General features: G+C 36.7%; 1 protein-coding gene across 2 annotated transcripts in view; it reads right to left on the bottom strand.

Annotated features, from left to right (window-relative positions):
- Nucleotides 1–1,958: 1,958 nt before the first annotated feature.
- Nucleotides 1,959–18,755, bottom strand: part of SYK (spleen associated tyrosine kinase) — a 29,820-nt gene continuing 13,023 nt past the window's right edge. Inside the window, exons 4-13 of one of the 2 annotated variants that reach the window (XM_054397837.1) lie at nucleotides 17,901–17,982; nucleotides 16,894–16,943; nucleotides 12,216–12,284; nucleotides 7,839–7,929; nucleotides 6,981–7,158; nucleotides 5,817–6,026; nucleotides 5,167–5,356; nucleotides 3,830–3,970; nucleotides 3,477–3,589; nucleotides 1,959–2,031 (exon numbers count right to left, since the gene is read on the bottom strand). In XM_054397837.1, coding sequence (XP_054253812.1) covers nucleotides 1,959–2,031; nucleotides 3,477–3,589; nucleotides 3,830–3,970; nucleotides 5,167–5,356; nucleotides 5,817–6,026; nucleotides 6,981–7,158; nucleotides 7,839–7,929; nucleotides 12,216–12,284; nucleotides 16,894–16,943; nucleotides 17,901–17,982 — 1,197 coding nt within the window. The remainder of the gene's footprint in view (nucleotides 2,032–3,476; nucleotides 3,590–3,829; nucleotides 3,971–5,166; nucleotides 5,357–5,816; nucleotides 6,027–6,980; nucleotides 7,159–7,838; nucleotides 7,930–12,215; nucleotides 12,285–16,893; nucleotides 16,944–17,900; nucleotides 17,983–18,755) is intronic. The other variant, XM_054397838.1, reaches the window with a different exon arrangement.

Here is an 18,755-nt window from a genome sequence, read left to right as displayed (position 1 = left end):
ATGTATAAAGAGAGATGTCTCAGGTAAATTGAGTAGTCATTTGCTGGCTAGTAGAGATTTGTGCAATTTATTTAAAACTAATATCCCCATGAATGTATTCATTGCACATGTAAAACTAACAATTTATTTGCAACATGATTAAAGCAACAAAACACCTACATGCAGCTGTGGCTAACTTTTACACAGGCTGTCATTGTAGAAAAACATCTCTCAAAAACAAAACAAAAAATTATCTTCAATATAAGTCATGTTTGGTCACATTTGAAATATGGTCTATTGATCTCAGTAGCATGTGCTTTCTGAGGTGTCTTGCACTGGATACCCAAGATTAAAATACCAAAAAATCACTATTTTTTTTCTTAAATAGACCATAAACTTAGTAAAAATAACAATAAAAAATTACAGCAACTCCTACATTTGTTTACAGTCATATCTTCTATGAAAATTATTTCACAATTTTTCAGTGTAATTGCCCACATTGTTTCTTTGCGACAGAAAACCCCCCACCACTGCATCTCTAAGAATACCCTGTTGACACAATTAAAACGTATGTTTTAACCAGCCATACGCCATAAATATATCTAACTCCAAATCTTATTCTTCATATTCTTCTAAAGTTTTTTTATCAGGAAGATAAAATATATGTACATGCCTGAGATACATTTAAATGGCAGTAAAGTAGCTGCTTGTGCAGAAGAAGTGAGAGAAATTTTAATACTTATATTTAAAATGAGATTAGACAAATGAAGCATAAGAGTAAACACAGATTCAGGTTTGTTACTACCATTTCTGTATTTGCACATTAATATAGATGCATATTACAAAGAGTGGTAAGATAAAAACCTTTTTGTGAGATGCTCACGGTGATTGGAACAGGACAAATACTAACATTCAGAAGCAGAAAAAAGTAAACTTGATGTCCATATGCCTGGTAAAAAATTTTTGAGCTAGCAGTGAAACTTAGCTCTAGAGAGGACAAGGTGTGGTGAATTCTCACAAAAGCTTTCCAAGAGAACTTTAGAAAAAGACAGAAAAGATTGCTGCTCAAAACACTATACACCAAAGACATACATAGAAAAGATATCTCTGTAGATGGCTGAAACAGCAAAGAGAAGGAAAGGTGCTGCTCCATCACCTTTCACTATGCGGCTATCTTATCAGGAACGCAGTGACGGACCTTATCTTGAAAACCTGAATCGTTGTCTTAGGTGCTGATATGTTCTGATCCAAGACGAGAGCAAGGCTTTTTGTTCCCACATTTCATGAGGGAAAAAAATAACTCCCTGAGGGACTGCTGTGTTTCCACATGAGATGAGGAATGCAAGAAGTTGGTCACATTTAAAAGAGATGATGCTAGAAATTCTTATCTCCCGGTTTCCCTCTTCCTAAATTATTACTGAGAAGAATATAATTTGGTTTTAAAGGAGCTTGGGGGTAAAATGAAACAGTCAGTCAAAGTAACTGACGCAATTTCACAGTGAATTTCTTTTATAGTGAGTAATGTTTATGTTACTCTTCCCTGGGGAGAAGAAAGGCTGTAACAACAACTCTTAACACATTTGAAAGCTAAGAAAATTAGTCACAAGAATCTAAATTCCAGTCCACATTCAGATACAAGAGAGGAAGAGGGCTGAAAGACATTACAAAGGCTTTCCATGACTGCAAATTGTAATGCCAATAAAACTGTAAATCAAATTAAATGAAATGTAGCAAAAATACAAGCATCTGCTCTGATGTCCTTGCTGCTGGCTTTGGAGTCTCTTTACTTACTGCACTCTACTTCAGGGCTGGCATTGTGCAGAAGGCAAGAAAAGGCAATCTGACCAACACAGGGCTTAGCACTGAGCTTTGCATAGTGAAAGCGGCAGTACAAAAATCAAAGTCACTTGGTTTCAGAAACTGAACTGCTTCTTGGAGGGTGCTGGCTGGAGGAGAGGAAGCTGCTGTTCTTCATGCTGTTAGTGGGAAATGTCGTAATAGTAGTTACGTAATCTCATCTCAACTGCCACAAATCCCGGTCGGTCATCAACACTGTGGAAAGACAACAATTATCACTGGCAAAGTGCAAGGGCCTTGTAATACCAGGGAACCTACCCTAGTGACAATTCATTTATTGCTGCACACAGTATTTTGAGGCTACCAAAATGATGCTACAAAATACAAAGTGGTCAATGTCACTACAGAGAACCCAGTCAGTAGATTTCTATCATGCTTGTAACTTTGAAGTTGCTGAAGGTACCAGTAAAAAGAAACAGCAAATCAGCTCCACTTTCTACTTCATTTACATCAGTAACATTTACAGTGCAGTACCTGCCTTATAATGGGTACTGCAGTCACACAGAGTATCTTAGCACCACTGAGAAGATTCTATACTTACACTATATGGCTGTACTGGCTTTCGTTCCTCTGTATCTGCAATTCTTTGTTGACTTGGTAGAATACACTGAAACTGATGAGGCCTTAATACCTTGCATAGTGAGACAGTTACACTGTCTGACTTGAGTCTTCTTTTTATATCTTTATTATTTGAAAACAATTATGTGTACAAACAAACAAAAAGCAGCCTGCTTTACGGTGTGTTTGTCAGTCACGACAAAACATGATCCCTTTCGCTCTCAGAATGGTTAAGGCACTCTTTAAGTCAAACCAAAAGGCAAACATAATTTTATTTTTCCACATTCTTTCTAGTACTGGAGATCCTCCTACAGCTAAAAGTAATTTCAAGAAAATAGTTTAAAATTATAAATCACAAAACGTTTGTAATAAAGTTTTGCAATATATTAATTAAGAAGGAACAGAAGGCAGGCTTTCTGATTTGTCTTCTCTGTATTTCACAATTCTAACTTCAGAATTTTTATCAATCAGAAAAAAATAAGTTTCTGACATATTAGGTATCATCTGAACAGGATGTCAGTGTAGGATCCAATCTGAGTATAGTCACACAAACACTTTGGTTGGAAGAGAGCTTTAAGATCACTGAGTCCAAAAGTAAGCCTAGTACTGCCAAGTCATCATTAAATCTTCACAAAACAGAGAAAAATAAGTCAAAACAATGAATTACTGAAGAACGGAAATTTTCATTTGGTAATAGATTTCCAAATTTCAGCTATAAAGAAATAGTCTTGGAAATTAAAATTTAAATAAAATACAATCCAAATGAAAAAAAAAAGAAAAGCTTCATTTCAAACTTTTCAAAATATGCCAGGCCGATCTTTTTGTGGAATTACCTGATTCTTAGGACACCCTTTTTTTGTATATAACTCTTCCAGCATAATCAGCTGTGCAGAATCAGCTTCTTGTAGAACACAAAATCATGCAAAAGTACAATTGACTCCTTCATTTAGAGGTTGTTTATAAGCCGAAATGATGTATTTCGAAATATCTTCCCCCTGCTACTGTCCTCCCACTTTCTGGATAGTAACTAAATTGAGTAAGATCTACTTCTATTAAAAAGCAGAGCACGATGTCACACTCACTTGTATGTCCAACACAATTTCATTAGATCATAGACTTCTGTTGGACAGACTTCTGGACATTCCATTCGTTCTCCTCTTTCGATCATCTGTGCAACTTCACCACCTTTCATTCCCTGGAACAGGTGAACAGAACAGTCATTAGAGTTGGAAATCATGACAGCACAGACACTTGTATAAAATAAATAGAGGCCAGGAGTTCATTTAGGGGCTATCTTTTGACTCCTTTGTTATAACAGATAAGGTGCTAAGGTCTACTTTGGCCTGCAATAACACTTTTTAGGTAGGAAAAGGCATTGGTTAAAATTTGCTTAGAGTTTTTACAGGAAAAAAAAATGCCAGATAGAACTACTCACCTTATATGGTTTCTGCCCATAAGAGAAAGCTTCCCACATTAACACCCCAAAGCTCCAGACATCACTTTTGCTAGAAAATTTGTAGAAATTCATGCATTCTGGAGCATACCACTTGACAGGCCATTTTCCATGACTTTGTGCCTGAAATAAGTAATAATAGAAAGGATGAAAAAACAGGCTAGTAAACATCAAAAATCATATAAGCCAAGTGCACTTAGATCTGCACATGTTTATCTAAGCACCATAACATTTATGATTCAGTTAGCATTAGAGTGAATGTGCAACAGCTTCTTCAGAGGTGTTGCAAAATTGTTCCTGATCTTCTCCTTTCAAAATAAGACCATGGAATTAAACCTGTGGTAAAGCAAATCTTAGCTAAATGACCTGGAGTCATGTTTTTAGTGGCATTTAAAGTTGCTCTTAAAAATATTTCATCTAAGCTCTCCATTGAGAGCAAGAGATATAGGTGAATTGAGTCTCATTACTACGTTGAAGTTGATGCTTCATTTCAAAGTACAGCGACTGCCCTTTTGGCAAACTTTGATTAAATTATGTCAGAATGCTGTGTTACAAGAACGCAAGTGTCAAGCTATCACACTGCAATGACAGATCTGTTGAAAGAACCCCACTGCATTTTGTGGAATTGTAAAGAGAATTGACCTTGGATATGAATTTTCAAACCTCTGACAAGCAGCTCTGGTTAGGTTAGTGGTAGGGATTTAAGATGTTACTGCCTGATAGCAGTTACTATTCCCATAGGAAGGTCATCAGGGCAATATACCAGAAAAAAAAGATGAAGACACAATTAGAGCTATTCCTTCCCACAGGTGTTTTTACCTTATTAAATGTGGCAGTTACTTCAGTCCCTTTAGCTGCATGGAGATCAAATGAATTCAAAACCAAGCTAAAGAAATTCTGCTTAGATCAAATCATTATTTATCTATGGTATTCTTGCAGAAAAGCTCCTGAAATTCAGTTCTGCTAGACAATAATGCAGTGTGCCAGCCTACATTTTAATTGGACATGTTAAAAATTCTAAGTGCCCAAAAGTTTACATCTGCAACACAGATATTTCCCCCCTTTTGTATAAGAAGGTACATTTCCACCATCAATTTCCACCTTCTGATGACCAGTTTACCAAAAGCAAATGAAGGATCTTGCTTCTTCATCTCTACATATCTTTTAATGTTGGTCATGCATTTTGAAAATTCATGACCTACTATCAGGTTATAAAAAATACCAAATGATATATAGTATTTCCAATATTCAAGTTTTATAAACAATTGCACTTGAACTGAAAATAGCCTTAATAAGCTATGTTACTATACAAACCTTACCTTATAATAATTTTCATCAGCACTAAGAGCTTTAGAAAGTCCAAAGTCACTAATTTTGGCATAATGTTGGGTGACTAATAGCACGTTCCTCGCAGCCAGATCCCTATGAACGAAGTTATTCTCCTCCAGGTATTTCATCCCCATGGAAACCTGATGTACCAGCTCTGTTATATTCTTCTCTGTGACATGTCTGAAAATCATAATTGAATTTTTAAGAGGTCAGGAGTTCATTTTCATGACTTTCATGGAGTTCAGATACAAATCTTTACTATGAACTTGCCCACATTACACTAGGAACCTGATCCACTTACGTTTAGCTAAGCTTTAATTAGACCAGGCAGCATCAGAAAGTTCTGAGCAAGATGATGCATGATCATATCAATAAATGAGCAATTTAAAGACATGTGAAAAGTCTTTTTTATTTATTCATTCGTTCATTATTTACCATAAATATTCGACAGTTAGGAGACATGTACAAGGTAATCATGTCCTGGTGAAGAGTAACTATCATCAATAATTATTACATTATCAGCATATCAATTTAAAATTGCCCTTAAAAAAACAAACAAAACAGATAAAAAACCCAAACAACTTCTATCTTTTTTTGCCCTTTTCATAAATCTTATTAAATGGAATCAAAGCTTACATACCTATTTTTTTGTAAAAATTTATTCAATGGCCCAAGTTCAGCCATTTCCATTACTAACATCCAGGCCTCAGCTTCACATACACCTATCATTCGGACAATGTATGGGTTATCCAGTTGCTGCATTACATTTGCTTCTCTCAATAATTCATCTTTTATGGCTGGATCATTACTTTCATTCTTAAGAATTTTTACAGCCACTGGCTTGGCACCCCTACAAAAAAGAATCCAGTTCTGACATCATTGCTGAAAAATCTGTGTGCAAACACACACACTTTTCATCTGCATTTCTGTGCACATATTACAGGCTGACAAAAGACAGGATTGGCATTCAGAGAGGAAAAAACAGGAGCATCTCTCTACTGAATGCTCAGAAGATGGCTAAGCAAAAGACAAAGAATGGAAAGAACTTGCGAATATTATGAATAGTCATAAAAATGTCTTACACAGCTTGAAAACAAACAGACCAGGCCAAATTTTCTTGTTTACTCTGGCAAGAAAGTCATAAAGCTTTTCTGACATGAAAAGCTACAAAGGCCTTTCTAAGCACTGATGTAGTTTGGGGCTGCGAGTAGAACATGCTGCATTGCAAAACCCCAAGGCAGTGCTCTAAAATCCTGAAGAACTGCCTACTCCTGCAACCTTCAGCTCATACAACTGATTGAAAGAGTGATTGATGAGATCAACAGAGCTCAAGTGTGAAACAAGATTAGCAAATACACAATCTGCAACCAGAGCCCTTCAAATCCCCTCAGTCTGGACTGGAGAAAGAAAAATTCTCCTTGGCTCTGAAAACCCTGGTTAAATAAATGCCTCTAGCTTCGAGTGGTGAAAGTGTATACATAATCAACCCATGCACTTAAAACAACAGACTCATAACATTTTGGTATGAAAGTGCACAGGCAGGTGCTCCCACTTCTGCTGGTCACTTTTACAAGGTGACTGTGCTACAGGCAGAGAGGTGTCTGCAAGCAAAGAAAAGAAAATGAGTATATAGAAAATGAGTCTATGAGTGTATATACAATGGGAGAAATCAGTGAATGTTAGCTCAAATTACTTAGGTATAGTCTGTCACCCTAAACAACATGTAAAGATTACTAAATAAAAAAATAAAGGCTAGAGATTTCATATATTAGGCTTCAGGAAGGAAACAGAAGGAAACACTTACTTTCTCATCCTGTAAAACCCTTTTTTTACAGTACCGAAGTTGCCAGACCCAAGTTCTCCTTCCTCCAAGGTTAACAATTTCCTGTCAAGTGTGACATTTTTTGGCTTCATTTCATCTGGATCAGCATATGGACTTTCATAGACCTCAGTATCCATGGGTAAGGCCTCTCTCTGATCACCTATAGTTCAATCAATGGAAAAGTTAGACATTATGTGAGACATTTTTGCTGCCACAGCTATTATATTCACCCCTTCTATATTCAGGATCATTGATATGTTTGACCTATGAGGGCATTATGAAGAAGCTGCCTGCAGCCCAGCTACAGTCACTTTAGAATACTCCAGAAGAGAGTGACCTTAACCTACTACCATGATTTAACTATGGAACATCTGGGTAATGCGGAGCCAGAAGGTTCCTTGGCAGAACAAGGGTTAAAGGCTGGCTCTTCTCCCTAGTACGTTCTCTAGTATGATATACCTCAGACAGTTCTTCATTCAAAATACTGACTTATAGATAGCTCATTCTTAGGCACCCATCTTTAACTGCATTTTACAGAAAGCCTGAGCACCTACTTGGCACTGTGGATGCAACAGGGCATGATTATTTTTATGACATGTAAGAATGCAGCTTGTATAGTCAAGAAAGTAATAATCTTGTACTTTAATGTGGAAGAAAATATTTCTGCTAGAAGACATATTACAGATTGTGACATCTGGCAGTTTGAGCTATCAGGCTTGAGCTATGACAGTAGCTATACCAACACACAATATGGTGTGAAATATATAAAAGAAAAAAGACAGTTAAGATCTCTGGCATAAAGAAGGAAGTTGTGTTAATGATTTAAATTACTCTGCCTACCTTTGTCTGCTTCAGTAAGACCTCTCTTCCTTTGCAGAACATAAGGATTAAAAGGTGCTTCATCAGGTGGGTGGCTAATAGTTGGTTGAAACTGTAGCACACAAATAGTTTTATGTTTAGCAATGAATAGGTAATTAAAACCATTTTTCCCCCAAAGCATTACAGCACAGTAATTGAAAGAGACACAAAGGTGATAATCCAAAAGTAAGAAAGGGATCCAACCAAGTTTATTTCATTCTGGAGGTTATTGCTTGAGTAAATATGCAGGTCAAAGGAAACATACACTGATAAGCATAAAAAATTATTGCAAGTATTTCAGAGCATTTGATTGGAGAGAATTAACTGGAATGGTTCTTGCACAAATCTTGTTCTGCAGACATTAAGTTTACATGCTTTTTTTCAAATGTGCCTACAGGGATTTCTCTTTAATCTGTCCTTTCTTCCTTTTCCAGTTATCAGTCTCCAAATGTAGGCCACAGAGAAATTCCTAGCACAAATGAAAACAAAAAATACATCCCTGTTTCTTTTGTGGATGTTACAGGGTGCACTTGGAAAAAACTGGGGTAAAAAGTAATTATTTTAATAGGCTTGTGTAATATTGTGGACTAAATATTAGGCCAGTCTATCTGCTCTGAGGAAGGAGAAAATGAAGTAATTATTATTGTACTTGAACATATGGTTCAAATGCAATCCCTCTGCCTTTACTTTTCATCAGAGGAATATTAGAGATCACACAAACCACCTTAGCCAGAAACACGGTATGTTCTCGAGCTACTTGGCTGAAGGATGACTCTGGCCCAATAAATTATAGATGAGAGAAATTTATAACCTCGTAAGTGACTCTTAGGAGGGTGTGTTTTAAAACGTTTTAAAACCAAAAATTCAAACATCAGTTAAGTTTACTCAGCTTGAACAGGAAACAAAGACATATTTTATTTGCAAAACACTGGATAGGGCTGTACTGAAAATATTTGAGTATATAATTCTTCATTTTAATAACTGCAGCTTTCAGTGGCATAAGTTCCTGCCTGAAAAAAATGTGGTTTTCAAGTGAAGAGAAACAGAGCTTAAGAAATGTTCAAATGCTACAGCAAACAGGAGGCCAATATTGGCAAAATTCTGGCCAAGTGGGATGAACACAGCATACTTAGGTTTGCTTTATTTATTGCTAGTTACTATGACCCTTTCAATTTCAGTACTATGAAATGATTAGAATTTCTACCAGCCAGCTTCTTGTATTCCTTCTTCCTAAGTTAATTACATTTATGCTTTAAAAGTGAGATTACCAGAAGGTGATTGGAATCAACTAACTGAGTGAATACAAAGAAATACGGACTGCTGCAAATTGCCACACAGTGCAGATTTTATGAAAGCCTCTGGTTAACACTTCTTGGCCAAGGTGTCCAGAAAAAAAATGTTAAAAACATGATGACTACCTAAGAAAGGGTCTAAGAAGTTAAGTCTTTGTGGCAGTTTCCAGGATACAGGAAGGAATGTTCTGAAATACTTAGGAACTATAGACCCATAGTTGCAAAGGACATCTTTTGGGTATTTTACCCTTAAAATAGTCTTTCTCATACAAATGCAAAGGCTTCAGCATATAAAATCTAGAGGAGACTGCACTGCTCTGGGGCTCCTTTGTTTTTTGAAAGCTTTGATAAGACTACCAATTGTTCTCAGTTCGCTGTGGGGAGTACTTTAACTGTGCACCAAAAAGTGTGATCCGAGTATCTGAACCCAAGCTTTGAAATCTTCCACAGCACATTCTTCACTTAAAACATGGAAATCTTTCTTGTATTCACATTTAGGTAAAGCCACACGGGTGTGTCTGTAGTTTAAACTAATCACAAGGCATAGCAGCTCCATTTTCTTTTTTTTTCCACAAATGAAGTCAAGTGCTGGACAAAGTTTGTGTAGTCGCTCCTACATAACAAAGCATATAAATTTAGCCCAGAGTAGGGTACATTTTCAGCAGATCTTCCTTGTTTTCAGACAAGTAAAAACATCATGAACCTCTTCTCACTTTAATCCATGCTTACAAGAAAAGCACTTCGGGAAAGACCTGAGAAAGGTTTGGATGCTCTTGGTTAGAAACTACATTTAAAAAAACCTCATGAATGCATCACTGCTGTGCTTGTGAATAAACTCTGCAGCTGTAAATTGGAAACAACACAGTGACACCAAATCTAACAAAGCATGTTCTATTTGTCAGAGAGCTGCTCATGTTTGAGTGATACCTATCACCTATCACACCTAGATAAGATGAGTCTTACCTATCATTAGTGTTAGTTAACTAATATGTATGCTTCCTATATTCTTTTTCATTAATATTTGCAGCTGAATCCTGTTTAATGTTTCACAAGGAGTATTGTGCAGCACCCAGGAAAACTCAAACCATTTTTCTTTACTTCTGCCAGTTACGTATTTGTGCCATGTAGCACTCTAAATGCCTTTGAACAGGATTTTCTACCAGAAAAGTTGCAATTTTTCTCTTGAAGTCGAGAGAGGCTGACTAAAAACGGTGCAGGAGGTATGCATTATTGCACATACACTGGCCTTGACATTAGTCCAATAAAATTTCCTTTTTTAACACTGACATTAACATCCAGAGTCCTTCCCCCAACACTTTAAAATCTGCAAGTTTAATTCTGCAGATCTTCCTCTGAAGAGTGGAGCTTTGTCTTTTGCGTATGGTAGGAGATCACTCCTTGTATTCTTCCAAGAACTAGAGAAAGGGCAAAATGACCACAGATGTGCTCATATATTTGAAAAAAAAAAACAAACCACAAAGTAAGGAGTCTACTACAGGATCCTATTAAAAATGGCACACGCTATATGACACCTTGTGGTATGTACACTAGTAACTGTGGGGCAAGCTGTTATTTTTACATTCTCATACTAGGAAGCTGTTGTAAGCCTCTCTTCTTTTCACATCAACATATTTTTTTCTTCTACTAGGATTTAACTTTTAACTTCTCAAGTGCCCATGGTTAAGCTAATCTAAATGTGTCATTCTTCCTCTTATTAGGAACTAGCTATACTAGTGTGTTACTTTTGTAGTAATACAGCCACACCCACAACAAAAGGAAATCAGGAGGTAGCGAGTTGGCATTAGCATAAAGGTATTTTTCCAGTAAAAGGAATACTACTTTCTACACATGGTTAAGGCCTTATTAAAATAATCCCTAATCAAGATTGAAAGCATCTAGTGGATGCAATGACCACAAGACTCACAGTTTTCTTCAAAATATGAATGAAATGGCTCCAACTATTCCAAGTCAGAATTTTATAGTAAAGAATATATTTATGAAGGCATTCAGTACAGGAAGTGCTATTTCTTTTCAGGCTAACAATTCTGATTTGCAAAATTGGAATTTTAGGTGTATATATATATATACACCTATATAGAGTGTGCATATAGTGTGTGAAACACTGCAAATCAAAGACATAATTAACCACTCACCGAGCTTTGGCTAACACCTCTTAGTCGCCACTAGGTGGCACATGTTCACCTAAACTGTTGCCTAAATTGCTAACGTCACAGGTTTTTCCAAAGCCTGCAGGAACGTGCTCCTGTGTGGCCCGCCCTACGTGGTCCTGCTTTGGCAGGGAGGTTGGACTAGATGATCTCCAGACATCCCTTCCAACCCCTACCATATGATTCTATGAAACAGAAGAGAGAGACTCGTGGGTGGAAGAGGGGTGCACATTACTCTCAAGCACACAAAGCTGTATGTCTCACCCTGACATCAATTACTGGGTAGCATAATTTTCTGCCTATGCAGTAGTATTTGCATTATTACAGGGTTCAGCTCCCCTTGACTCCCATTCTGCTTCGTCTTGTGACATCCCACATTTGCCCAAACACAATTCATGTTAATGCAGTACAAGATTTGTGCACACAGGTTCTATAAGAACATGTTTTTTTGGTTGTTATTAACAAATTGTTCCATAAATGAGGTCATAGCATTGTGTAAACAAGCCAATTCTCTCACTACAAAGGATAGTTCAGGCTACAAATACAATTTTGTTCTCCTACAAGTGAGTTTTTTGAAAAACATTTTATCACTTGTACTATTATTTTATCACATATTATTATATATTATGGAATGTTTTGGAATGTGAGAAATTTCTAAACAAATAGTACCCAATTTAAACAACTTCTTTAAAACCATTGCTCTAGTTACAAAATCAAAGCCATAATGGTGCAGATGATTAGGAAAGAAGCAGAAAGCTTACAAAGCCTTCACAATCTAATTGTTAGTAACCAAGACACACATTTAGTAACAGCAAGCCAAAACAGGGGGAAAGCGTGAAATTAGGCAAGTGTCAGTCCTTTTAACTCAGTCAAAAACCTATAAAGACTGTATGAGGCACCTTTTTGCTGCCAGCCTTTGGAAAGGTATACGATTTGAGTCTTGAGATAATTCCACCTCCTGCCCAACTCTAGAAACCACAATGTCAAAGAGGAACAGTAAATGTGTCAGGCAAATTGCTAATAGTAAATTTTCATAATTTAGTAACAGCAGTATATAAAAACAAAACAACTTTCTCTTGTGGTACCTGCAAGTAAGCACATGATGCATCAAAAAAAACGTAGCATAGAAAATCTTAGTACCAAATTTTATTTGAACTATATTACTGTGAAACCATCCTGAAGCTGTAGATATAACCTAAGGTAGTTTTTCAAATCAAGCACATGGCCCTTTCTCCAGATCTTTTCCACAGTACGTTTCTCCTGTCTTTCTTACTGAACTGAAGCCACTCCCTGATACAGTCAGCAATGTAGCTCAGCAGGCAACTTTAGTGTCTTGAAGTATGACTCAAGATCTAAAGCAAGATTATGCATATCAAGCACATCTTGGTCTTACAATGTGGTTACTGAATCAAAAAGCATGGCAACTGATACTAATTAAAACCAAAAATGAATGAGCTTCAGATTTTACATGTGCACTTACAGCCAGTGAGATGACCTACCCAATTAAACCTGCAAAGCATTTTAGCATTTAAGCTACTGAGGTTGAAATAATGATCTGAGCCACATTCTCAGCCACTGTAAACAGGTTTGAAGTGACTTACAGTTAACGTTTGGACCTTTTAATTGATGCATTTAGACATTTAAAAATATTTTTCCCTGTTTTTTAAACAGTAATTTTCCTAGCTTTATTAAAACAAACAAACAAACAAAACCGACCAAACAAAACAAACAAACCAACTTGCTTGATCACACATAGAAAAGATGTCTTTTGTTTCAGCATACCAAGGATAGCCATGCAGCCCTTATTCCTGCTGGAAGAACAGAAACTTGACAGTCTTCATAGCTGTGATACATAAAAATTCAGCTATTGCCTACTGAGAAACCTCAATGAATCCACTATGTTCTTTTACCTCACTAAGTCTCTTTCCATACTAGGAATAAATGAAACTTGAAGCACTTCTTAGCTATAGTTTTGCAACAGATAAGTTCTCTAAGAGGTTAAATGCTCTTTTACACAGGGTGAGCATGGTTCATTATACTTTTCCAAGAGTAGTTTCCAGCACTTGATTAAGCAGTCACTTTTACTGCCTTGATAGGAAGACTGCTGTATTAGACATGCAAACGCATGCTAAGAGGAATCTTTAATCAGGGTCAACAGCAGTACTAGTCGAAGTTATGTTGCACTTGTAATGTTTAGGTCTGTTATTACTATCTGATAAACCGAGGCTAAACAAATTAAATACTGAAAAAGGTTAAGTGGATAATCTGGGAAGTCCAGAAACTGGCAGCTTCATTGTAATGTCAACAACTGATCTGAGGTTCACATCTAAAGTTCCACAGCAGGTTTAAATACATATTGGGATGATCTGCAGGGAGAAAGAAATAATTTACAGAATCAAAGGGGATTAAAATCACCATAAATCTAGTTATGGAGCCTCTGGTGAAAGGCAAGAAAAGCAGTAGTTCATACATGTACTGAGAAAAGTAAGGAGGAGTGAGCCTCCACACTCTGCATGGAGCAATCATCTCCACACAAACTCCACAGGGAAAGTCCTTCTTTTTGTAGAGCAAACATATTAGTATCATTAAACAGAAAAAGTAAAAAGAAACAGTAACCTTTTGCTACTTTAAGTTTGTTCTTGGCACATTAGCAAATACTACAGAAATCCCTTCTCTGATGTAAATTTTACTCCAAGTCCTTACACACAACAGTTTGCAGTAATGAGTTGGACAGTCTAACATGCGTATTGTGCAGCAGATCTTTCTACAGTTGTCGTACACTCTCTTAGCTTAAAAGCAACTTCAGAGTTGGGTTTAGAATCTCACCGGTGTACGCAACATGTATGTAATTCTTATATAAAAGAATTACTGAAAAACTAGTCTGTATGGGAACAGCAATATTAGAATGTCCATCAGAACAAGCCATTTTCCACCTTTCGCTAGCAGTTAATCATGTTCTGTCCCTCTGCTCCAGCTCTTTTCGCTTCTTTATTCTCATGAATCCTTTCTCACACATTACTGTCATTCCTCTTGCCTTGCTCTGGATTATCTCCTGTTGGACAACATTCTTTGGTGCAGTACCAAACACTGGTGACATGAAGACTTTATCAGCATTGTACAAGTTCTTGATGTTGCCCTTTCTTCTACCAGCATGGTGGCTGCTGGTGCTCCTATTCTGATCCATTACAGATACCATAACCTCTGAAAAATGGCAGCTGCTCCCCATCCTGTGTTCTACAGCTAAGCATTAGAAGTGCAGTATCTTGCACTAGTTTCTGCTGAACTTCACTTGTTTTCCCCAGGAGTCACAATTCAAACATTCACAATTCCAATTCCCATATTTTGGCAATCCATTTTGTAAAATAATAATGGAAAATAAAGCAGTGCTTCAGAAAGTTCATCAACTCTAAAACTTAAATCTTCATTATGATGGTGTAAATAATATGAAGATAGATTGCACATCCTCTGCATAAGATGTGTTTGTTCTTTTCAGGATGCATTTTTTGGTTTTGCAGTTTGAATTCATTGTGTTTCAGGCTCTGCATATGAAAAAATCTACATGAGTGGTCTTTAGTGAGTTAGTGTTTTTGTACACAAATTATCATGTATGAGAACCCTACAATATTAGCTGAAGTCTCTGAAGTCCACAAGGAGTTATTTTATGAAAATAATTGCAAAATATGCACTCACTACATCTCATTCACAGGCCTGATGTTTGTCTCTATCATGAAGTGTCTTATATGTGACTGCTACTGCTCAATTCTGAAAACTTTAATGGTTGTACATAAAATGTGGAAGTGAACAAATATACTTAAGCCAGCTACTTGGTAAAGAAGTATGTGTTCAAGCGTGCAATTAATCTCACCTAATGACAGTTACATTACCTAAGAGTAAGCATACAGCTTTGACTAAAACTAGGCTCTTTCTGAGTGGAAAGGCAGAAGCATGTACTGGTGGAATATCATTCCACCATTTTAGGCTTGAAGTGACATGTAGATAGGTATATGCCTCTCCCTTGCTTCAAAATTAACTCAAAAGCAATCCTTCGTGATGTGGTGGCAAGATTAATTATAACCTGTTAGCATGACTGACTCTTTCACCTGTAAAGCATCATGAAGAATTGGGGCAGTATTACTGGAATGCATTCATGAAAAAAGAGGGTGCTCCATTTACTTTCAGTGCACATTCCTAAACACCAGCCAACTCAGTCAGATACACATTTGTTTGGGTGGGTTTTTTTTGTTATTACTTCTTTAATAATCAAATACCTAAAGTAAGATTTCTTTAGTTTACTTCCATTTACAGTTTAACTGCAAAATTGTCTATGGATAATCTACAACCAATGTGGTATTCCACATTAAATGTGCTTTTATATATATATATAGATAGATAGATAGATAGATACAGATGTATAGATATAGATATAAAAGCTTTTATACATACAAAAGAATATATGTATGATAAATTGTGAAATTTAAGCATACGGAACCACACACACACATACATATATATGAATGATATTTACGTGAAATATCTGTGAGGCCTAAATCTCAGGACAAGATTTTATAAAAAAAAATTATGCTGATTTTGATTGCATAATTTCCAAGGATTTAAAAGGTCCTTCTGATTTTCAGAAATTGGCGTATGCAAATGCTTGCTTACGGACACACAGGGATTCAACGGCACTGAAACACATTCACAAAGTCTCAAGCAGAGGATGTGCAATTTATCTTTGTATTATTTACACCACCATAATAAAGATTTAGAGTTTCTAAACTTTCTGAAGTACTGAGTCCTTTGTTTTTTTATTTTACGAAGTAGATTGCCAAAATAAAGGAAACAATGAAACAATTTAATTGCCTACCTGAACAAAAATACTTTTTCCTCTAATGCAGAACTGTATCAACATAATGACCTAGATGATTAGGCCTTCCAGGGAGCAGTGAAACAGCTAAATTAAACTCCCCTATTTCAGATGAGATCAACTACAGCTGAATGAGGTGGTGTTATGTATCATACCTCAGGTGACTGCCCTCATCAATGGACTCTTAAGAACTTAGACAATTGTATTCACAGGTGGGCTTGCTCACTATTCATGGAGTTGATGAGAGAACTGCCCCTAATTTCATTGGACAAGGAATCAAACCCTTGTGCAAAGTGGCTAACTTACACATATCAAATCTGAAAATAAATTGCACTTCCATTTCTGCTTCAGTCAGAGTAATTCCGAAATGGACAACATAAACAAAGCAGTACCTTTCCTTTTAGCATTCATACAGTCACTAGCGAATGTGATCACCAATGAGGCATTTTGCATATGAAAAATACTGATTTTTTCATATACATGATATGTACTTAAAAAGTTCACAAAATCAAGTAAGTAACTCATGCAAAACACTGATGAAAGCAATAACCATGCAAGAATATTTTAAGCTTATTCTTCTCAACTTTCTGCTTATATCCCAGAAAAACAAATTCACTGCATCTGTTATATCCAATCATTAGGAATCCTGGAACAGCATGTGACTGTAAGCCTTCTCACATGAATGCTACTGCTACATCACCACCTACTCTTACCTTAGAAAGTGTTCCAGGAAGAGGAGGACGAGTGTTAAAAACAACATTATCTGTAAATGAATCAAACATAGAAGGATTGTCAGCAAAGTGTGAAATGTGTTGCAGGAACACAATGTTTCACATAGGGGACCAACTTTCTAGCTTATAAATCACATTACAGAGCTTCTCCTTAGCCCAGCATCTTTGCTATTGTCCCTAATATGCATCAGACTCTGGTACTCGCTGCCATAGGGACAAAAGTATGTGCAGTGCCTAAATAATTCAGAGTCATACCCTCTCACCACAGCACTGGTATGCTGTCAGAAAAGGCATTAGAGAGGTAACACCTTTTCTGTAACAGCACAAGTTAGAGAAGGATCAGGCACATGTAACAGTTTTGCACCCTTTTATCCCTAGCAGTCAGGGCAAGAGGCAAGACAAGGTCTCATCACTTTTTAACATGATATTAAAGAAGAGGCAAGCCAAACAGCATACTGGATCTCAGGACATTCTCCCTTCCTCAATGTTATTAAGGAATGCCTCTCTGATACCAGTTTCAGCATCAAGTGCAGTCAATTCTTTGTTCTGCCCTGTTCTCCTGAATATGGCAAATAACTCCTCATCTACCAGAAGCTCACCTGTTGGGTGAGCGTCTTACACTGCACTCAACTTGAATGCCTGCAGCATCACTACAGATATGCCTGACCTTGGAGTAGGGATCACTGGAGGAGTGCTGGGACAACCACCTTATCAGTGTGTGCCAAGTAGCAAAGACATTAATTTAGAGCTAGCAATAACTTGAGTTGGTAACCTCTGTTACCTACAGGACCTGCCTCTATCCTGCATAGTCTGGCAGGCCTTAACTAATTTGAAAATTGGGAAATCTAACATTAATGATTATTTTTTTTAACCCAACTTTAAAATACCATAATCTGCATCCATCTACATGGCAAGTGGAAATAATGTACACATTTTTATCACCATAAGCATGGCTATTTATACGTACCAAAATAACAGGAATAACTTACCATTTTCTGAGCCAAATCGTGGACAAGGAATTGTAAGAACCCTTAATAATCCATCTGGTTTGTACGAATAATGCTCAACTAACTACCAGAATGAGAGGGGCAGTGGGGAAACAAAGGAGATAAAAAAGATATAAAAAGGTAAGGGAGGTATAATTAAATATTCTGTTTCTTTAAAACTGTGCATATGTACAATAATTGGTAGATACTCTAGAAAATGAACTGGGCATACAGTAGATCTTTAGTGCACATGTTCTTACCTCACCTTCACTTATCTCTACCAGGGGTGCATGTTTCTGAAGTTACCTCGTAGATAAATTTGAAACCTGATCCAAGAACTGGATTTGCAAGACTCAGTACTCTATGCTGATTCTACTACTAACCAGCTTCGTAACATTGATCAAACCCCTTCTTTTTATACCTCTGAATTTCCACCCACCCATTTTTTTTTTAAGATGGGTATAACTACAGTGCAGGAATTGTGACAATATGCATTACTTTCTTTGGACCTCAAAAGCACAATGGGCTGTAAGCATTTAATAAATCTATAGCACCAATGATTGTGGCCATTTGTGTTTCTGGTTTGTTCTTTCCATGCCATTTTATTATAGATTTGTTACTGCTGTTTTGGCTTTGGTCTCTTTGGGTAGAAAGGAGGGGGTCTGTGAGTGAAAGAATTCCAGATAATGAAAAAACTTGTAAGACAGCATAGCTGCTTTTAAATTTCCAGTGAATCCAGTAAAGTAACATGCAGGACATTTACAGGAAACCCTCAGAATAAATATGTAAGTGAAGACTTGTATTTTAGGTTTGTGAATCACTTTACACATTTTAATAGCATTTTAAGCAAAAAAACAT

Source organism: Indicator indicator, chromosome Z (genome assembly GCF_027791375.1).
Source record: "Indicator indicator isolate 239-I01 chromosome Z, UM_Iind_1.1, whole genome shotgun sequence".
Lineage (NCBI taxonomy): Eukaryota > Metazoa > Chordata > Aves > Piciformes > Indicatoridae > Indicator > Indicator indicator.
This window is presented reverse-complemented; position numbering and strand designations above follow the sequence as displayed.